Source organism: Phycodurus eques, chromosome 7 (genome assembly GCF_024500275.1).
Source record: "Phycodurus eques isolate BA_2022a chromosome 7, UOR_Pequ_1.1, whole genome shotgun sequence".
Taxonomy (NCBI): Eukaryota; Metazoa; Chordata; class Actinopteri; order Syngnathiformes; family Syngnathidae; genus Phycodurus; species Phycodurus eques.
Window position 1 is genome coordinate 21862328 of NC_084531.1, and position 23221 is coordinate 21885548.

The 23221-nt window shown below is 38.5% G+C and overlaps 1 protein-coding gene and 1 long non-coding RNA gene across 5 annotated transcripts; one reads left to right on the top strand and one right to left on the bottom strand.

The window, feature by feature from the left end:
* The first annotated feature begins 5076 nt into the window (after window positions 1-5076).
* Window positions 5077-17107, top strand: scn2b (sodium channel, voltage-gated, type II, beta). 4 transcript variants are annotated; one of them, XM_061681497.1, is made up of 6 exons: window positions 5077-5323; window positions 13741-13901; window positions 13981-14197; window positions 14949-15141; window positions 15343-15404; window positions 16228-17107. In XM_061681497.1, exons 1-5 carry the CDS (start codon window positions 5242-5244, stop codon window positions 15350-15352), a joined length of 663 nt encoding a protein of 220 aa, XP_061537481.1. In that variant the 5' UTR covers window positions 5077-5241; the 3' UTR covers window positions 15353-15404; window positions 16228-17107. The 4 variants fall into 4 exon arrangements, with proteins under 4 accessions (XP_061537481.1, XP_061537480.1, XP_061537482.1 ...); XM_061681496.1 differs by having other exon boundaries at window positions 16231-17107; XM_061681498.1 differs by having other exon boundaries at window positions 15068-15141.
* On the bottom strand, window positions 13996-22523 carry LOC133404955 (uncharacterized). Its single transcript, XR_009768898.1, has 2 exons — window positions 22333-22523; window positions 13996-15070 (listed from the first exon to the last, which is right to left on the bottom strand). It is a non-coding gene; the product is annotated as an uncharacterized LOC133404955 (long non-coding RNA).
* Window positions 22524-23221: the final 698 nt, after the last annotated feature.

Consider the following 23221-nt stretch of genomic DNA (forward strand, 5'->3'; position numbering starts at 1 on the left):
GTGTAGATTTTCGGCCGTTACAGGGCACCACACAGTTCAGAAGGTCTTCTGGAAAGAAAAAAGCAATAGCAAATGTGGAAGGGGGAGAAGAAGAAAGAGCTGGAAAAAGAACAACAGAGAATTGTCAAACGATGATGAACCACTGCTTTCGGGGGGTGTGAGGGGGGGGATACACAAACAGGGCTCTTTACATGTCCACCACAATAGTGACTGAAGAAATTCCAAATGGTATTCCGTCAAATCAGATAAATACAGTATTATACTGCTCTACATTAAACACTTGCTGCTTGATTCAAAAGGTATTTGTAAATATACACCCGTGCACAAAGCTGAAAAGGTGAGCCATAGTTAAGGAGTACGAGAGGCAATACTACTTCATTACACACCAAAAAAGCATTTTTCTCTCTGACTGACAGATGCAAATTTATTTATTTTAGTGGTGGCAGAGTACATAGTAGTCATTCATTGCATACAAATGGTATTGCTGTTAAAAGCTCCTGTGGTCTCCTCGGAAATGAAAACGATGGAAAATGGATAAAGAATGTGCCATGATGAAAACTCGTGAGAGGCTTTTTACGTGAAATTTGGAAGTATAATGGGTGTGAATGGTAGCCAGCTGTTCTTTTTACTCTCATGATATTTCACAGTGTGGGAGAATTTTAATCATTAGACTACAGCCTTGTGTGTGATTGAATATAGTTATTGCTTAATAAATAATATATTATATTTATTATATCTATCTTATTCTTATTATATCTATCGATTGGTCAGTCGCTCAACCAACCGACCGACCTACAGTGTATCTATATATCAATCTAGTCAGGAGTATTTTATCTACCCTGCCTCTCGCCAACAGCCAGTCCAACTCAGAACTGTTCCCAAGCCCGGATACAAAGGGAGCATTGGAGTCAGGAAGGGCGTCCATCCATACTGAAAGAACTTACGCCAAAACTTCATCCAGAAAATCGGGAACCACAAATTTGGAAAAATGATGGGAAGAACAGAATTCAATTTTTAAGTGTTACAAGAACCTAAAACGTTGCTGGTGGTGAAGTTGTACGTACTGACTTTCTTGCAACCACCGTGGGATCAATTTGATTTGATTGTGAATGGTTTGCCCGGCCTCTCACCTCAGTCACCTGGGATAGATAAGATAAACAGTCGAAAACAGATGGATGGAAAGAGAAACGTTGGATTTCACAAGAATGTTTCAACTCTTTATACCAACAGCATAAAAGACAATGAACAGACACTGACTGCATGAGTCAAAGTTCTATAGTCTTTTTATTGTGACTGAGTGTAAATATAAAATACTTTTATGTACACACTTTAACCTCAGCTGAATAGCGCATCGCAAGGTGTAAATATCGCCTTAACTCCGCCTTAGCTGTCACCAAAGGGCCACAATATACACACTACTTGCTAACACGCTCACAAACACACGCTTCATTGTCTTTCGTCTCCTTGACTAATCACCAAACAAAGCTTTGAATGTTGGCTTCTGAAATCCTTACCCTTTGAATTTTGTTGAGGAAAAAAAAATCCCTGGAGAAGAATAAGGGATGAAGGACAAAAGACATGAAGAGATGAGCGCTGGCCAATCCTGCTGAGACCTCTTTGATTGATGGAGGTTTTTGGAGAGCAAAAAGAAAAACCGAAAAGGAGTTCCGTTGATTCGCAAATCTCCACTGACATGCTGAAGGCATTTCATATGTATATTATATATGCATGTGGGCCTATATAGAAGATCCTTGTTTAGTTTTTAGCTCCATAACTGCACTGCACACAGAGTGCATTTCTTTGTGTAATATGAATCTTCCTAAAAGACAGCAAATGTTTTGTTCTTCCATTCATTTCATTCAATTATTTTAGTCAGTTCTCCTGATCTGGAATCCTGCTATCCTCGCTTTGTAATCTGGTATGTATCCTTTAAATAGCAGCACGATTCCCTTCATGTTTTACAATACAGCAAATTAGGCTTAGTGGAATCCAACCACTAATAAGATTAAGCCATCCTTTTCATAGTTAAAAGTGTAAAAAAAAAAAAAAAAAAAAGTGAAGATTGTACAGTTCTTAAAAGCTGACAAAGCTGTGTATTTTGGGTATTACCCTTGCTTCACAAAAGAGAAATATTTGAATCCCTCTACTTTTGTTGTAGATTTTAAAGAGTGCTCAGAGTTGTCTGCATACTTGATTACGTCACCTAACCCTCAACCTAATATAATGCAGAAGATGCTGTTAAAATAGAGTTGGAAAATTTGAAAATATCAAAGTTTTGACAATTCTTGTAAAGAGTATAAACCAGTAAAAGTTGTTTATTTTTTGCTTATTTCAAACATGTATAAAAGAACACACAGCTCAAATATAAGTACGCTACAACAAATGTGATTTTACATGAGTGTAAGGAGCATTTTTGTTGTTATAAATCTTGTGAATGTGCGAGCTGAATTATGTAGTGCATGTGCAAGTGTACTGTACTTGTATATTTTCCGCTTATGAGCAATAAAAGTTTTTCGGTATGGTGCAGATTCATATTGTGTGAAAGTCAATACGAGTGAAACTATTGACTTCAAATTGCCACTGGGGAAAAATAAACTAAGTTTAAGATAAAATTTTCTTCATCCTCCTTGCCTCATCGCTCTCCGGATTGTCGTACGATATTCGCTGAAGATTGGAATGCATTGTGAAAATATTAAATGTGTGTCAAATATAAAATGGGAGATGTGTTGTGCATTGGGTTCAGGAGGTGGAAACTGGCCAAGGCATTCCAGTACTGTAACCCACTGGATGACAACCAATCTTCTCACTGTGCTTGTATCTGCTTTGTGTGGTTCATTGTCCTTCTCGTTATTGGTTACTTTCTGACAAACAATATTGAAACCCTATTGAGGGGAGAGAATGAAAACATTAAGCACTACGTACTGTCATCTGAAATAATTGGGAGTCATTTGTAGGGACTATATTATTAGGTCATTTATAATATAAATACATGTTTATGCAAAAGGAAAATGAAGAGGAATAATTGTTTTGTGTTATAACTGAGGAGGTTCACCAAGAATACTGTATGTCTCTATTGAAAAATAGTACATCATAAATTTAACACCACCATAGCTACTCTTGCCTACTTAGAAAGCTCGTTTTCATTGGTCTGAATGCTGAAATGCAAGTCTAATGGTTGTGCAAAAAATTTTTTGCCATAGACGCTCAAGAATTGTGGCGTTGTAATTGTAGAGTCGCACCGCCATCCTCTGGCTCCATAAAGAACTACAATAAACTGAAGCATGGCTATTTTTAAATTTGTTGTAATTTTTTTATTAATTAATTTATTTTTATTTGAACCTACTGTCTTCAGTAAAGTGTTTTAATTTTTTTCAAAAGGCAACTAGCCATCCTTCCATTTTCTGTACACATTGACAAACGTTCATTCACAGTCACATCTCATATACGGACAGTTTAGTGTCTTCAATTAATATAAGAAACATGCACCAGGTTGTGCCCAGACAAAAACAACACAAGTAATAGGGAGAACATACATTGCAAACTCCACACAAGGTCGAACTCGGATTCAAACCTCCAACCTCCAAACTGTGAGGCGAAGTAACCACAAGGTTACTCTGTCATAAGGCAACTTATCTTCATTTATTGTCTATATTTTTATTTTAAAATTTTTTTTTTCATAGTTTATAAGTCTTTGCTGAATGGAGATGAACTCCAAATTGTACCATAGTCTAGGACTAGGTCCTAGCACCGAGGACGTTCGGGTGCCGTGAGAGATTATCCAAATTAACCTCATTGGTTTAAAACGTAGTATTTATTATCAACAAACAATGTATCTTTGCTCATCTATCTATACCAGAGATGTATAGTGAGACGCAGAACAATTAAATTGTCTTTCACTAATGTGTATCCTTTTTTTTTATATACATTTTTCTTTGGTGGTGTGCCATCAGAATTTAATAATTTATAAATGTACCTTGGCTCAATAAAGGTTGGGGAACACAGTAACCTATCCTATATTTGTCATAAATTACTGCTGGCCACTAAACAGCCATCATTTTAACTATATACAGTTTCTTTGTATTTATACTGTACACATGTAATGATTGAGTACAAAATGAATTTGACAAACAAAATCCGATTTTTCTTCTTCTTGCACCCAAAAGAAAATTCACTACTACTAAAGGGAACCACACGCAGGCCCACTAAGTAATCTCTTTTTTATTATAACAGTAGTATGTAGTGACTATATAGCATTTTGCGCATTGTCCCTCTCTTGTTCCTCCAGTATGTGTGGCTTCATACTTTATTGGCATGGCCTCATTACTGCAGTCTGCTGTGACCCCCTTTTACTGGATGGTTAAAAACATGCGTGGAGGCAGAAATTCCAGGGTGACTCGACAGGTTTCATTCATATTATTTGTTTCGATTTTGATATGATTGATTTGTGTATGAGCCTACTGGTGAGCACATCTGCATCACGGTTCTGATGACCCGGGTTCAAATCCGGCCTCGCCGGTGTGCACCTGTCTCATGATGTGTTACTTTTTATGAATTATGAGAAGCACTTTGTGAGTCCTTTATGTGCAAAGTATTATTTAAAAGGAATTGACTTGCTCACTTATGTTTATGTATATTAACTGTGTAATAACTGTGAGAGTTATGTATGCCTCTGTACATTTCTTAATATTACTGCAGCTTTGTCTTTATCCTGAAGGAGTGAATGGGTTAATTATTTGTTTGCTATGCATGGCTACTTCATTTATGACAAAACAAGCACCAGCAGCATTGTGCCCTTACCATGTTTCCATCCATTCAGGCACTATCAATATGAACTAGATTTTGTTTTTCTTTAATAATCATCACACATACATCCCATCTTCCAGTATTTCACACATATAGCCTATATTACATACCGCTCTATTGTTTTTCTGCTTGATATTATTATATTTTCTATTTTAAAATATATGTATAAAGCTATGCGGCTTGTTACATCTTTTTTTTATTATTACTTATTTCCAATGTACGTGCGCCGCCCTCCCGCCTCTGCTGCAAACAATCAGGCAACCATGAGACCAAGCGACCGTCATAAAGGCTACAGACACTGCCAGCCATGTCCTGCCTCTAAACATATGCTGTATTTTTAAGCCTTTGTATTCACCCGAAATTACATTTTTGCTCTTTTTTGTAGCCGTCCTCTTTTGTCTTAAAGGTGTGCAAACGTTGCTTCCCGACGCAGCGGCCATGTGCGTGAGCGCGCTGGCGGAGAGGAGGTCTGATGTTCGGCTGCTTCTGCTCTTGCTCACGGTGATGCTCTCGTTCTCCGGTAAGAAGCGCACCGCCCTGCATCGACAAGGAGGGCTTCACCCAAAAGCACATTACAGCGCATCTTGGCCTAAGATTTTTATTTTTATTTTTTTTCTGAAGTTTGCATGTATTGCAAGAAAAAATGACGTCGCTCCGGCAATAGATCCGTAACATCCTTTTCAAAACAGTTTCATGGCTGCCTTCGCCATTTTGTTCCTTATTTTGAAGGCTTAATACCCCCCCCCCCCCCCCGCCGTTATCATTTAAGATGTGCCACATAAACCTAAGAATGGCGTCCACAGGTTTCTGTGAGGCCTGAGTTATATATATTTATACCTACCAAGCCACCTCATCACTCCATGCCTTATAGTCTAAAAGATGAGCCTAATTACCATCAATGCCACATAATCGCTTTCCCTGATTATACTGTGACATCTTATGAATGAATACAGCCACAATATAAATTTTAACAAGACATTTTTAAAAGTTGATGTAGTGGTATATTGAATTCTTGAGAATATGTACCTAAAAACCTCTATTCAAATACATCTTACATGGTGTATGATCATATGATGTGCAAATAAGCCAAATCCTGCATTACATTTTTCTGTTTGTCATCTCCCAACTGCTCCATTTCCCTCCAAACCACAAAACATGATCGTATTTGAAAACCCCAAAGTGAGAAGGGGGGGGATTATGGAGCCATACTGATATTTTTATTTATTTATTTTTTCAAAAAGTGGAGTGCCACACCCTTTTCGGTAGTGATTCTGTGGGAAATCTTGTGTAATATATCAACAGCTTTGTTTCCTCAGCTCAGCAAATATTTCAGTCCCCCCCCACCCCCTCTTTGTGGCAGCTCAACAAAAAAAATAAAAAAAAATTTAAAAAAAAATTTAAAAAAAAGCAGCACATCCATTTGTATGTGCTGCTTTTTAAAAAAAAAAAAAATGTAGTAGAACTTCAGTTACCGATTAGTGTCACTAGAGGGCAGCAACAGACCGTGCATTTACATTTAAGACAGTTGATTCGAAAATATATGTGGTAGAAATTTTAACATAGTTTACATGACTCTTGAAGGAATGCCTTATCTGACTTTTCTGTTTCTGAGATAAATGGCACAAACATACTCATTTCATGCTGAAATGGATAGTACGCTAGCACGTTAGCCATTAAAACATTGATATTAAAATATCAATCTCGATCGATTACTTAAATTGACGAGATTATCATAATCTGAAGTCGTTCAACCCCTAGTGCGACTGCCTGTCATGTACCACAGGACATCCAGAAATACAAAGAACAAGAGGAGTACTAGTAGAAGAAGAGGAAGTTACTAGTTAGTCCTCTGTCCAGCAGTAGTGAAAGCTTCAGGTCGCTTCCTAATTGGTTAGCGTTCCGCTTCACGTCACAATCACAGATTCCGAATCTCACCCAAACTCTGTGTTGACCACACATGTAAGAATTTTGGGAGTGGAAACACTGAACCGGTTTCTCATTTGCGGCTTTCGACCTAGACTGTTTTTCGAGCAGATCCGGGAGGAAGAATCTCACCAAGCATATCCCACGCCACAGAATTATCACTCAGGTTAATCTTTCTGTGACATCCGACAAAAGGGCCGTTGCTGATTTGGATGGCAAGGGAGAGAAAATGCTCAATTATCAGCACGTGTAGTCCATCGAAGAAGACGTTTTAGCCTATCTGTGAACTTGCAAATTCCTTCGTTATCTCTGACCGATACTAAAAACTCAAAAGAAAGAGACACATACCTGTAGTAGTGTATACACACACCCACTCTTCATAATGTGATTTTAGCATGGTGTTCATCCACCTTGCAAAAGCAAAGGGTTAAGGACCTAGTCGTAACTCTGCTTCAGCTGTTCATGATCCCTGTCGCAGCCAACCATATTTTTGAAATGCCAGAAATTCACCCAGTCTTACAACCAGGTGCCTCATTCTCCCTTCACACTCCAAGACAGATGACGCCACTTTAAATCGTCCCTGATTCAAAAGTGGGTCTGCCAACTCAAAATTTGGCTTGAAATTGACGTAATTCGCACAGTTTAAGACCATGAGAGTTTGCATAACATCATTGTAATCCATTACATTCGTCGGAGAAAATGTATCATTTAATTACAGTTGCTTCTGGAAATTCCCATGCTTACAACTTTAGTTACATTTGAAAAATAGCCACAAAAGCTTGTTGTTGTTTTTTTTTTTTATTTCATCACTTCCTCCTCCTAAAGCCGACGCTTGTGATTAGCTCTCTCTGGTCATGTGCCATTCAGCTGTAGTCTTAAACATGACATACTTTTCCAAATATAACTTTGAAGCGCCTGCGATTGGCTGGCGACCAGTTCAGGGTGTACCCCACCTCTCGCCCGGAGATAGCTGGGATAGGCTCCAGGACGCCCTGGTGAGGATAAGCGGAACGAAAGATGAATGAATGAATGACCTTGAAGCGCCCCCTTGTCGTGCAACCTATTAGTTTGTCTGCGAAGGTTAGGCTCATAGTTACACTTTTGGACACATAAAAGAACATCGAATTATGAATGGTGGGACGAAGAATTCACATTTTTGTACGTTCGTTCACCTTCACTTTTCCTGCATTGACCTTCCATGAGTTGCACACACTGAAGAAGAAGAAAAAGAAGACGCAAACACATGTCGTGATAATTGGGATGGAGAGAAAATGTGAGATTGACATTTTGTGTATCAGGAGTTTCAATGAAGTGAGAAGGGGAGGGGAGGCAAGTAAAATGGACAAAGATGGGAGGGGCAAAGGGTCTGAGTTATGCATGAGGCTGCTTCACTGCAGCATTCCACTTCTTCTTTCTCACACAGGACTACTGAGTCATTAAAGGCCAATGTACAGTGGATATAAAAAGTCTATAGACTCCCCTGTTCAAATGACAGTTTTGTTATGATATTAAAAAATAAATAAATAAATTGGGACCAAGATCAATCATTTCAGAACCTTTTCCACCATGAATGTGACTTATAAACTACACAACTCAATTGGAAAGAAATTACCTCTTCAAGAGAATAACGGAAATAAAAGTGAACTGAGCTAATGTGGTTGCACAAGTGTGCACACCTTCTTATAAGATGAGGCTTTGTCCAGAATTAACCAGAATTATTGCATTCAAACGCCTGTGAGTCAGCAGTCACCTGCTACCATTTAAGGTGCCTCTGATTAAGCCCCAATAAACCACGGTTGTTCAAGTAGGCTTTTCCTGACCTTTTTGTACTCACATCTTACAGCAGGGGTGTCAAAACTCATTTTTGTCAGGGGCCACATCATAGTTATTATGACTTCCCTTGAAGGGCCGCTACGACTGTGAACCCAAATAAACAAAAGATTAACACCTATATTTACATACAGTACACACAACACATTGATGAATAACCAGTTTTGAAATCAGAAGCCTACAAAAACATGTTTTTTTCCACTGTTACATGTTTTGAAAGGATTGGTAACAAAAATATGCCTGCAAATATCTCAATGTTATTACACCAGAACACAATTAGCAATTTTGATTTGCTTTCACGGGCCACAATAAATGAGGGATCTGGCCCCCGGGCCACCAGTTTGACACGTCTTACAGCATAAGCCATAGTCCCCTGAGAGCTTTCACAGCATCAGAAGGATCTCAAAAGTTAAAGGGAAAAGTCAAAAGGTACAAAAGTATTTCCAAGGCCTTAAATATACCATGGAACACAATGAATCAGTCATAATGACAAGTGGGGAAAATATTTATAAATATTACAGTGACATTACAAAGCATTGGACATTCCTCCAAAACTGATGAAAAGACAAGAAGAAAACTGGTTAAGGAGGTTGCCAAAAGGCCGACAGCAACACTGAAGGAGCTGCAGGAATTTCTGGCAAGTAATGGCTGCGTAGTACAGGTGACAACAATGTTCTGTCTTCATATATCTGGACTATGTTGTAGGGTTGCAGGATATAAGCCTTACCATACAAAGGTGGGGGGGAAATCACTGGAAATCTGAATACGTGCATGGGAAAATGTGTCATAGTCTGATGAAGCCAAGGTTGAACTGGCCATAATTCCATACGGTATGTTTGGCAACAACACTGCTCAATACCAAAAGAACACAGTGAAGCATGGCGGTGGCAGCATAATGCCTTTATTGTTGTTCTTTTTCAGCTGGAATGGGGCCTGCAGGGAATTATGAACAGTTCCAAATACTAGTCAGTGTTAACACAAAACCTTCAAGCATTTGCTTGAAAGCGCCAACAAATACATTTAAAAAAATAACTTTGAAATGAGTCATCTAGGTCACAAAATCCCGGCATTTGAACAGGGATTTTTATTTTTCATTTTAATTTATATATATATACACACATATTTAAATATGTATATATACATATGTGGATATTATAGTATCAACAATGATGTGAAAAAAGTGTGTGTGGACTGCAGTGCGTGCCTGACGATGTTGAGTCTGGCTGTGTAAGCAGATACTGCCGGTCCAGTACGTGAGTGTAACATTGACATAGTATGAGGGGGCCGTTAGGGACGTTATTCAGGATTAGCTCTCACACTTACTATTCGAATGCTTTCACACACACACAAACTACTGAAATGCTCTCATAAGGACTACTCACTCTCATTCGCACGAGTCTTGCTCTCATTAACACTACCCAACACTACTCAAACACTCTAATTGACACTATCAAATGCTCTCATTGACACTACTAAAATGCTCTCATACGCATGAGTCTTGCTCTCATTGGCACTACTCAAATGCTCCCATACACATGAGTCTTGCTCTCATTATCACTACTCAAAATGTTATCATTAACACGACTCAAATGCTCTCATTGACACTACTCAAATGCTCTCATACGCACGAGTCTTGCTCTCATTAACACGACTCAAATGCTCTCATACCATGAGTCTTCCTCTCATTAACACTATTCAAACGCTCTAATTGACCACTACTCAATATATGTATGGAGTATACAGTATAATGCTATCTAACACTACAGCTTAAGTTAGGCTTACTATTGTACTTTATGGCTGTTGGTCAAATGTATGCACACATACAGGTCAAATACACTCGCATGAACATGTCAAATCTATTCATAAAATATACTCAAATCCTTTCACATTTCCATCTCAAATGTTCGCATAGACGCTTGTAGAAAAAAAAAATCTTGAATCTTGGGAGATTTATTTTTAGACAGACAGATAGATACATTTTGACAAATAGTTATAGATTTATAACTATAGATAAACATTGATTGACATGAACTCGTCAATGCCAGTGATGTGTGCGAGAATGATTGACGTGCTCGCGTGAACTCATTTGAGTAGAGAGAGAGCAAGACTCATGTGTATGAGAGCATTTGAGTAGTGGTAATGAGAGCAAGACTCGTTTGTATGAGAGCATTTGAATAATGTAAATGAGAGCAAGACTCATGTGTATGAGAGCATTTGAGTAGTGTCAATGAGAGCCTTTGAGTAGTGTTAATGATAGTGAGGTGGATTTTTTCGGCTGTGGTTCCGAGTTGGAGGTCATCCGGGAGAACTCCGACGTCCGTCGGACATGGGATGAATGAAGAGTTCGAGACACTTGGGCGTTTGGGCTAATTCGATTTATTGAACAAGCCTTATTGTCATAACAGCTGCTTACATTGCCAGAACAACGAAAAAGCCCCCGAAAAACCCCTGGATCTCAGTTTATCAAGGTTTAATTCTCTGGGCGTGGAATTAGCCCATCCCTGGGTGCACCCGGCAGATGGCCGTTCCTCATGACCATATTTGGAATCACGCTGGCGCCTCACCTTCTAGCTACGCTCACACCCGGTTCCCTCATCTTGTAAGATGCAAAACAATCCTCTTTGCAGACCGGGACGCCTGTTGTGAACCCAAGACATGTTAACCCTAATAAACATACAAATGGTTGACAAAGAAAAGATGGTTGGCTTGAATACAGATCTCTTGCAAAGGAACTCTGTGGTACTATTAAAATATACTACAATAGCATTTGAGTAGTGATAATGCCAAAGATCAGTTTTGATATTCATTATGTATGAGAGCATTTGAGTAGTGTTAATGAGAGCAAGACTCGTGCGTATGAGAGCATTTGAGTAGTGTTAATGAGAGCAAGACTCGTGCATATGAGAGCATTTGAGTAGTGTTAATGAGAGCCCGACTCGTCTGTATGAGAGCATTTGAGTAGTGTTAATGAAAGCGAGACTCGTGTGTATGAGAGTGTTTGAGTAGTCCTTATCAGAGCCTTTCAGTAGTTTGTGTGTGTGTGAAAGCATTTGAATAGTAAGTGTGAGACCTAATCCTGAATGTCTCTAACGGCCCCTCATAACATAGCACAGCTTGCATGCTTAGCTCACTGCTGACAATGCACACAGTTTCTGGGAGTGTTAGTGCATGTGTTCAATTGTGTGTGTAGGGGGACACAGATTTTGTGCAGCATCAAAAAACACCTCACTGTGGGGGATATTGTGCATTTGTGAGTTTGTGTGTAAATTATATAAAGTATATAGGACAGTTGAGATTTGAAGAGTGTGTGTGTGTGTGTGTGTGTGTGTGTGTGTGTGTGTGTGTGTGTGTGTGTGTGAGTCTGTGTGTGAGTCTGTGTGTGAGTCTGTGTGTGATGGGACTATGCACCATTCTCTACTGCAGTCGGGTGTTTCTTCTGGCTCGCTTCCCACTACTCCTGCACCACTGCCTCGCTGCAGCACACACACCCACACACACACACACATTCTGGCTGGGAGTGCAAAATCATGCTTACCAAACTAATAGTTATTCATATAGAAGTACTGTCCAATCATAGTTCAAACTACACAGTTCAAACTACACATGTGACATAGTGTAACTTAAATGTTGAATATTGTTGAATTTAACTATTTTTGAGAACACAATGGAAAAACTAAAAAATATATCTTCAAGCAGCTTTGCCCTTGCAACTAAGGTTTTGTCTTGAATGGCCATTTTTGGGGGGTTTATTTAGTAAATGAAAAATAAATTCAATTCTTTTTTTTTTTTAGTTTTAAGGTTTAGCTAGATTGATGAACAAACTTCTATGAATTGCTCTAAAATTAAAGGGCATTCTGGTTGTAAGAAATGAAGCCAAATCCATTATACAAGGCATAACAATATTTAAAAAAATAAATAAATCTAAAATGATAGGCTATATGTGACTACTGCAAATCACATAAATTTTGGGCCCTGATGATCAATAGAAACGTGTTACAGAGTAGTTGTGAGTTGCCGGCATTACATTGGAATACTGGTGATTAGTACTTCTGCCTCCCAGTCGAGGTTTTGGGTTTGAATATTGGCTCAGGACCTCCTGTGTTGAGTTCTCCCTCTGCTTGCCTCGGTTTTCTTCCTGCAAAAACAGGAATCTAAGTTTAATTCAAGACCTAATTGTCCATAGGTGTGAATTTGAGTGTGAATGTTTGTTTCTCAGTTGTTTGTCAACAGTATGTCAGTTGGAATGGGCTCCACTCTTTGCTTGTTTGGTAAGTAGCTGCTGACTGCCGAAGTAAAAAATGTTATAGCACTGGTGTGAATTTAAAAATAATAATAATAAATAAATAAAAAAGCCTTCAGTAATGCTGCTTGTTCTTTAAATGAAAAGATGGTGTCCATTTGTTTGGATCTCATATCTGTGAAGGGTGCCATTTGTTAAAGTTGCATGCCTTTTTGTCTGCTTTTCTGACATCAAAACCATGCCGTTACATTTCCAAAGGACGGCTAGGTCCAGTCATTTTTAACAGCCAGTATTCTTATCAGCCCGGAACTGCTCGCAATGCAATTTATGATGCTAGCTTTAGTTAATTTCCTGGCACGTTCTAAAGGGTAAACATGTTTGTTTTACTTATCCCAAAATATCTGTTTTGTGTTGTTGGAAAAATAGTGGTATGAACTCATTCAAATAATTTGAGAGTTTTGCACATACAACATGTAACCAACAATTCAGCGCTGTACTAAGTGATAGTTTAGTTCAGCTGACAATGCTATTATTTGTAATGGTAAAACCAGATCGGGCTTGGGTTTCTCCCCCGGACTACGTAAATCAAGTGACATTGAGCATTATGTTTTCGTTTTTCTTCCTAGTGCTGTTTATGACAATTTGCTGCTATTATTATTCCATGAAAATTCAACTAACCAATCGTCACACACAGCGGGGTATCAAGCTTAGTCTGTAATACCGTACCAGTGCAATTGGTACTCTGTGGAAGGGTGCCAAAAAGTAAAGTGGTATGGATATCACAGTTACGTTGATTCCTTCCACAACTTTTGACTATGGAAATGCCAAAAATAATAATAATAATAATAATAATAAAATTGCACTTACCTGGATTAAATGGTACTACTTGGTTTTAAAGGCCCATACTACTGTGCCACACATTAATAAAATGTTTTATCTTTCAGGTTGTGCAAGCATGGATGTTATTGTGCCCAGTAAAATCAATGTAATGAATGGATCCGATATCAAAATCCCATGCACTTTCACCTCCTGCTATAAGATAGACACAAACAAGTTTGTCATGAACTGGACCTACCATGAATCAGTCAACGATACAGAACAAATGGTAAGAAAGATAGCCAAATATAAAGAGTTAACTTTTAAAACTGCAGTTACCAACTATGATTTCTATCTTATCTCCACAGTTTTTGGCGTACGACAGGAAAAAAGGAATGGTGGCTTTGCTTCCAGAGCGGTTTGGAGATAGGGTGCTGTTTGCGGGAAACCTGGAAAAGAATGACATGTCAATCACCCTATTAGATGTACAGGAGGAAGATGAGGGGATTTACAACTGTTATGTGATAAATCCTCCAGATCGCATACATGGACATGGAGACATAAAGCTCAAGGTTTTTACTGAACGTAAGATACTAACCCTAACTCCTGGATAAACATATATATATACACATCAAAATCCTAAAAAATGCAGTCACTAGAGCTCAGATAATAGAGTAGTTAGTTGGTCCCTTGCACATTCTTTTGAAATATGTACAGTATATCACAATATATCACAAAACCAAATAGGAGTCCAACTGAGGGCTTGTGCGGTATTAGGACACCATACGTGACAAAGGGCCGACTTATATCTTGTGTGAGAATGTTGGTTGAAATTCCAAAGGGCCGACTTATATTTTGTGTGAGAATGTTGGTTGAAATTCCAAATTGTACCCGAATTATATCTTGTTTGAGAATGTTGGTTGAAATTCCAAATTGTACAACCTTAGAGGTGTCTATGACTTTTGGTGGTTCCACAACTGGTGGTTCCAATAGCCTAAAGTTCAAGCCTTTGAGCCAGGAGTCTTCAATGAGAAATTGGATTTGGTACAATTTCAATTGGGCCTTTTCATGTACGATAAGTTAGTTTTCCATATTCTTTCCCACCATGTAAACACTAACTGATTGATGCTGTGGACCTTCTGCTCATTGAGTGAGCTTTTTGTTTATTAATGGTCAACGAGAGGTTGAACTTAGTCTTTCAGCATCTTTCTCCACGGCAGGCTAACACCAGCACTTTCTTTCCACTCTGTTTAATCAGCCTTTTAGAGCTTTTCGCCAGCACTGCACTCCCGCTCGTCTATTGGATATACTTAACCCTTTACTTTGCTTCCATCAGTTCCCCCACCGAGAGACTCAACAATTGCGGTTGCGATTGGTGCATCAGTGGGTGGAGCACTTGCTCTCCTTATCCTTTCCATGGTGGTAGTGAAATTTATTCGTCATCATCTCAAACAGGATCTGCCCTCAGAGGAGAAGATGGAGGAGGAAGGGAAATTAGAGGCCGAAGGTGCCACAGAGGAGGGAACAAAGTAAGAAATCACAAATTCAAAATCAGAAAATGTGATCAGCAGTGCTTGAAGATAGTAAGGCATGTGGCATCTGTTAATCAGTGACAAAAAGCTGACCGATTACGGCCTACTGTTTTAAAATGAGTTTATTGGAAACCAAGCTTCACACACTCATTTGATCAAACCCCTGTTGAATGTACATCTCTTTTCTGACATTTGTAGACAACCATAAATGGGCCATCGCGACAAGCGCCTGCAAAGCTGTCAACCCAGAACCTTCCCTGGTAAACTCCTTTTGCATGGCAGATGCTTTGCCATCAAAAACATATGTACACCTGCATGAAACCTATGATGAGGAAAAAAGCGGAAAACTTGGAATATTCACACATATTGTGGATGTTTTCAATTTTTTTTCACATTTATAAGGATGTGCATTATATATACTGTATACAGCAGGGGTCACCAACTTTCTTGAAACTGAGCTATTCTTCTGTACTATTTAATGCAAAGGTCTTCCAGTTTGATACAGACTTCTGACATAATAAATTAGCTCAAATTACCTTTAATCGTAAGTTATTATTAATAAATAGTGATATTGATCTATATGAAGAAACTGATCATGTTAAAGAGTTACTACAATAATTAACCATGAATCAACAAGGAAATAAACATTAGTATTGATATGCAGCACTTAATTTCTATTGTTTGTAGGTGTTTATATTTTCGAATGATCACTTCTCCAACCGTCCTAGGAAATCACAAGTAAGCTATTTTTAGAACAGGACCCATTTTAGTGACCCCTGATATACAGTATATACAGAGATGTTACTTAGTGCTTACTGTCTGAAATCTCTTTTGCGGCTTTTTCTTTTTTGAGATTAGTAGGGAGACCTCCAAGGTTAAACACAATTAGTTAGATGACAACACTCAACCCTTAACACATTTTCCAGGGTAAAACTGTACAGGCAATACTTGACATTAGGGGAATTTCAAGAGGTTTCACAGTTTGACCATGGAAAATCCAAATACAGTTAAACTGTCACTGTATTTGTATATTCTTGTTTTGGGTCCAGAGAAGTTTCAAGTCCTTCTTCTCTTTTCTTTCAGAAGAGGTGTGTCCTCCCCCCTGTTCATAAGAGCCACTGACTGAATCATTAACCACCAAGTGCATCTGTTCCTTCTGCAGCATGATTGTGTGTTTCTGTGGACTTGAGTGTGCTTTTGCGTATACGTGTTTAAGAAAGAGACAGATGTGTACTTGTCGCTTTACAGACAGGCATTACATCTACATCTTAACTACCGGTATGTTAAAAATGGTAATCCATCTATTTTTAGTGCAAGATATCAAGTATCAATGTCAAGGAACAAATTTGTCATTTTGTATAACAGGTTATGGCTGGATTGTATGACCTGACTTGTATCCACCAGAAATCAACAATGAAGCAATAGAATCTAAAACGACTACAAAAATAAAAAATCTGTTTCTAACGCGACAGTATATGCTTTATGGACAATAGTACTGGGACACCAGCCTTCTGCACTGACATGGAAGAAAAAAAGCATTTGGCCGACTTAGTTTTGCGTAACGTAACTTTCTACAAAATCTTTGTGTTCAATGACTATCACTGTTGTGTTCCAGTTCATCCCAAAGGTGTTTGATGGGGTAGAGGTCAGGGCTGTCAAGTTCTTCCACGGCAAACTCATCTGATCAATCTTTTATCAACCTTGTTTTGTGCACTGGGCCAAATTGAAACATTTTGATTCAGGGGTAACCGAGTGGTTTAGACCAACCCCTGAATGATTGAAGAATTGATTAAAATGTGTATCCCAAGTCTAGTAGTGTATTTGAATCGAATGTAGTCAGTATTGCTGAGTGACCATATTCTTCTAATATTAATAGACTGGAATGTGAAATGTATCTAAATGTGTCTAGTTTTATTTGTTTTTATTTATTTATTTTTGTAATAAAGACAAAACCCACCATGGACTTTACAAAATGATGTCTAATGTTTCTTAGAATACCCATAGCAGAGTTTTTGTTCCTTATCTTTCTCCAGGTACAGTCACTATGTCTTGGGGTCAAAGTATTTTTAGTTTTCAAAGGAGGTTGTACACAAAAGGCCTCTTTGTAATGAATGCATTAAATGATTTTGTTCAGGTGCACGTTCTCTGATTTTACCTCGGTGGCATATACAAATGTACTCTAATCCCGTGCTGGTTATACCACCCCGTCCGTCCTCCTATAGTTGAGGAAATGACTGCAGTTAAGGAAATGACTGCAGTGCTTTAGGTACATCTTGATTATTGATTAAATCATCATAGCAAGATAGAAAGTAAAGAGAACTCAAAACACATCATTGATTGTGTTGCATCTAATCACATTAGTTGAATATGCGCCGGCTTTTATTTTGTTCTTCACCATAACCACTTTATTATGTAAACGCATGTACAGTGTAGTATACTGCCTGAGTTGTCATGTCAGAACAAAATAAAAGTTTAACACAGCATGCATAATCTTTTACACTGTGTAGCAATTGGCACCTTTTATTTATATGGCACTTATTTTGTTGTACAAGGAACTTTTTGAAAAGAACAAATTGCTGCTTGGATGTTTTACATTTCATTTACGGTCCTTAATATCATTACAAAAGTGCGATAGAGAAGCAGAAATCCAAATGAAGTTGTCTTTTATAGAGATTTACATTCCAAATGCAGCAAAGCAAAAGTCTTTATATCCTTTCTCAGAGGTCATGTCAATGTTTTGCACATTGGCAATTATTTTACATCATGCTGTATTTGAGGGCATATAAAATGTTAAGTGCTTTACCGGAAGGTGTAGATTTTGTAATCAGAACTTGGCATGGTCATTGTATGGTAAAAGAAGATATACTGTATTGTATATGTTTTCCATGTATCTTTAATTTAAGCACCTTGAATGTTAAAAAAAATACATCTTAATAAATTATTTCATCATATTCGACTTTTTTATTATGTGAAACAATGTAACCTGAATGTCCATTCGTTGCTTACATGGGCATTTTTAGGGCATTTTTGGCATTGTTTTATTAAACGTTTTTAAAATAATCAAAGTATAAAACCATACAGTACTTGATTTAAACATGTCATTTTAGGACAGAGAGAAGCAAAGAGAGGAGTTCACTTATTAGTATTCAAAGGTATTCACAAAATTAAACTTCTATGAATGTGTTTTCCATGATGCGCATTTTATTTCAAATAACAGTCCCCCAAAAAATAAGTCCAAGTCCATTTTTTGTTTTCACTATAGGGACTGCAAATCTGCCAAATTTATGCATCTGTATTTCGTTACGAAAATGACAGAACGCGTTCCGGATATTGGGGGGAAATAAATCCAACAATGGACAGCAGCATGACGAAAATTTCATAAATGCATTAGATGAAATAAACACTTATGCTGTTACCACTTATTTTTGTTACCAAAAAAATTTTAAATGGTAACAAAAATAAAAAAACATTTTGAACCAGAAATGAATGAATACGTCACTGGATACATCATCTGAAAATTAGGTCATTATAAAAGTATTATTATTATTACAATAAATATTTTTAATACAAGATAAGATGACCTTTATTTGTCCCACAATGGGGAAATTTCAGTAGCAATTGTGAGTATAGGAAATATATAATAGAAATAGTATGCAAGAGAAGACATCTATACAAGTAATAAGTACAGTACATTCACAAACTTGGAAATCTAAACTATTGTCCATGCATAAACCATCTAATTCAATCCATCAGCAATATTATTTTATTTGTTTGCAAGGTAGAGTGCTGAGTTTTCATTGACTTTTGAGATATGATTTATTTTATTTTATTTTTTAAACAAGGTAGAAAACAGAATTGTTAAAAACGAATTAATCTCTTGACGATGACAGGTCAAAAACTCATATACTTTGTTTCCGGCTACAACAGCGTCTGCCTCCCAGTTCTGAGGACCGGGGCTCAATCCCCGGCCCCGCCTGTGGGGAGTTTGCATGTTCTCCCCGTGCCTGGGTGGGTTTTCTGCGGGCACTCCGGTTTCCTCCCACATCCCAAAAACATGCATGGTAGGTTAATTGAAGACTCTTAAATTGCCCGTAGGTGTGAATGTGAGTGCGGATGTATGTGCCCTGCGATTGGTTGGCAACCAGTTCAGGGTGTACCCCGCCTCCTGCCTTATGATAGCTGGGATAGACTCCAGCACTCCCGCGACCCTTGTGAGGACGAGCAGCTCAGAAATGGATGGATGGATGGATGTTGAAGCCATAATTTATTAACATCCATCCATCCATCCATCCATTTTCTGTACCGTTTATCCTCACTAGAGTCGCAGGCGTGCTGGAACCTATTATACTTATTACTCCCACATTATTATTATTATTATAGAGTAATTATTATGTTGTGCAATTGAACAGTATGCAGAATTATTGTTATCCTATTACAAAATATACTGCAGTAACTGTCCTGCTGTAATGTTCTTGACAAAATTTTGAAAATATGTAAATTCAGGCAAATTTGGACAAATTGTTCTGGAACTGAATTTCTATAGTTGGTAGCTCTGGGGCTGGTTTACTCCAGAAAACAATGCATACTGTTTATGGGTATGTACAGGTGCTGCTGTATCAAAATGAGTTCTTGTAATATTTTGGTGTTATGATATGATCATAAAATAGCAGGAGGCAGAGGTATGGATTTAAGTCACATGATTTGGACTCAAGTCATGAATTTGTTGACTTTAGACTCGACCTGACAAAATGTCACAAGACTTGCAACTCGACTTGGACTTGAAAAGCAACGACTCGTGACCTCACTCGGACTCGAGCCCATCGACTTGAAAAGACTTTTACCAAAGTATTGGGAAACCAACACTCTGCAGCTCTCTCTCAATAGCTTAGCATGCAAATGTTGATTTTATTCCAGCAATTTCAGAATGTAACCATAAAATTGATGTTCTTTACAGATATTACTCAGGTGGAAGTGTCCATAGGCATGGTCAATGAATGGTTATCACATCCGTCTCACAGTTCTAAGGTGTGGGGTTTTGAATCCGCATGTTCTCCCATGGATGCGTTGTTTTTTTTCTCCAGCTAGTCTAGGACTCTAAATTGTCCTTAGATGTGAGTGTGAGCGTGAAACTAAATAAATAGTGAAATAATTAAATATTGAAATTAATACATATTAACAAATTTTTGATAATATTGAAATAAATACATACATATCAAATAAATTAATAAATATTTAAATAAAAAGTATTTCTGTTTTTATGTGGTTGTGAAATAATGGTGTTCACAAATCCCCTCCCTGCTGCATTATGGTATCATAGTACTGTATACCTGTGTGTATCTTCCTTCCGAAGTGCCCCATTTAGTCTTGCGTCTATTGCCTAATATTGTCTCAGAGTGACGTATAAGATGTCGGTTTTGTGACTCATACTTTCATCCACTCATTGCCTGGATGGATGAGGACAAAAATCATTATTGTAAAATATACATATCACACAGATGTTTTGGGACTTAAGCAGCTCCTGTGCTGCAGTGCATCTAAGAAGGAACCACAAGAGGCAAACCCTAGCATAGCCAAGCTGCATTCAGAGGTCAGCTGGGACAAACCTGCATTACGTTGCAATTTTGCACACAGGCGTATATTTTTGTTTTCAACAACTTTTGCTGCCAAATGTGCTCCAACTTTAGCCTCCTCCGTCCAACATATATATATATTTTTAAGACTTTATCACCAAAACAAGAATAAGCTCTATTGGTAAATACTCTATTGGTAAATACAATATACTGTCATGTTTGCGGTCAATCATATGAGTTTGGCTGTAATACATACAGTATGTATGAAATGCACATGCACGCGTTTGTATCACAAAATATTTTGAATTGCAAGGAAAAAACATCTTCAAATCTACACCCATCCATCCATTTTCTGCACCGCTTATCCTCACTAGGGTAGGAGTCTATCCCAGTTGACTCTGGCCAAGAGGTGGGGTTCACCCTGAACTGGTCGTCAGCCAATCGTAGGGCACACATAGACCACCCTTCACACTCACATTCACACCTACGGGCAATTTAGAGTTTTAAATTAACCTACCATGCATGTTTTGGGGATGTATGAGAAAACCGGAGTGCCCGGAGAAAACCCACGCAGGCACGGGGAGAACATGCAAACTCCACACAGGCGAGGCCGGATTTGTATCCAGGTTCCGTGATCATTTTGTGACTGATACAGTAAAGTGTAAAAAGATTGTAAAAGGTTGTGTTGAGATATTAATGAAAATGGTAAGCCATTGTTGGAAAATATTTACATCCCTGATGTTTACAGACAATTTTGAGGAAATGAAAGCTTATACACCATCCTACAGGATGCGTCATGCTAATGCATGACTGCATGTCTGCAGTACATCTAAACCAGTCTATCTATGTGTTCATTTTCGATAGCACTTGTCCTCGTTAAGGTCACAGGTAAGCTGTTGTCTGTCCCTGCTCAAGCTAAACTGATCGCCAGACAATTGCACAGCAAATATAGACACATACTCACATTCACACAATTCAGTCTTCAGTTAACAGAAAATGCACCCTATAATGCATGTTTTGGGGATGTGGGAGAAAATTGGAGTACCTAAAAAACACACACACACACACACAAGCACAGGGAGAACATGCAAACCCCACACAGCAGGGCCCGAGCCGTGAATCAATTCCTATCGACTGTGAGGCAGATTTGCTAACCACTAAACCAATGTGTTGCCTTAAAGCAATCTAAGCAAATCAAAATTTTGAACACTTATATATGCCGGTATTGATTAAATTAATCTCTGCACACAACTTCTCAGTCTTCTGTCATTTCCATTAAAAATATAACAATTCAAAAATTTGAAATTAACTTCATAGCTATTGTAATAATAAATGGTCAATACATTAATACAAAATTTACAAAATAAACATTAGTGCTCTTATCTGACTGTTTATTTTCATGTCCATATAGCAAACATTCTGCCTGTATTTAGTAAATCACAAACACTTTCAAATGAGTGTCCTTCATTTTTAGGCTGCACAATCCCAACATAAAATCTCTGCACTCATGCTTAACAAATATTTCATGACAACTTAGCGCTTAAGTCTGCGACTTAGAGCTAACACTTGCAAAACTTTTAGTCCAAATGCGTGACTGTCAATCGTAAACTGGACTCACCTTTTTGTTTTATCCCATTCCCCACCAACAGTCAGATGGGACAGCTTGAGCGATTAGAAAAGACGTGGAAACCACAGAACGACAAAACAGACGGGATGGTGAAACAAAGAAGAAAAGAGGACACAAGAGTCATGGTGAGAACAGTAAAAGAGAAGATGCTGGGATGGGGACTGATGTGAAGATGAGGCGGAGACAGGGCCACTCTCTGAAATGTGCTCACTCACCGGCTGGTGCAAAGAGAGAGAGAAAGAGAGAGGGAGGGAGGGAGGGAGAGAAAGGAGAGGATAGAGTGAGTCAAATGTTGGCTGGCTGATGGGAAGGTTAATCAAAGTGTGCGTGTGTGGGGGGGCGGGGGGGGTGTTACGTCCAGGAAGATGATGTTAGTGTGGTAGAGAAAGGGTTATGACCTGTGTGTGTGTGTGTGTGTGTGTGTCTGAGCTTAGCCATGTGGATTCAGTGCCGCAGTTAAAGCGCCTTGGCCGGCCCAGAAAGAGATCCTCCACACCCTCCCTCCCTCTTATGTTACTCCCTTTTGCCTCCTGTCACATCTACTCCCCTCAGACCATTTCTGCCTTTCAGAGAATTCCTCGTTTCCTCCCACCATTATTTTCTCCCACAGCTCACTAATATACTCCTCTCCCCTCCTCTCATCGGTGTAATGTCCTCTCTTGCTCCGCCTTCCATGCGTTCCAAGGTCACCCTGTCCAGGAGCAGGTGTGTGTGCACATATGCCACTGCCACAAGATATTAGAGTGCACATGCAAAGACCTAGGAGTCAATACATTGTATAGTTTGTGTGTGTGTGTGGGGGGGGGGTGTCAATTATTATTTGAATCTTGAATTATTAAACTACATGAGACGCAGAATGAGAAAGGCAATCGAGTGGCAT

Excerpts from the sequence above, each read along its gene's own strand:
- scn2b (XM_061681497.1), top strand. The coding sequence starts at position 5,242 with ATGTGCGTGAGCGCGCTGGCGGAGAGGAGGTCTGATGTTCGGCTGCTT. Across the intron at positions 13,902-13,980 it reads TCAACGATACAGAACAAATG|TTTTTGGCGTACGACAGGAA; the intron begins GTAAGAAAGATA and ends TTATCTCCACAG. Across the intron at positions 14,198-14,948 it reads GCTCAAGGTTTTTACTGAAC|TTCCCCCACCGAGAGACTCA; the intron begins GTAAGATACTAA and ends TGCTTCCATCAG.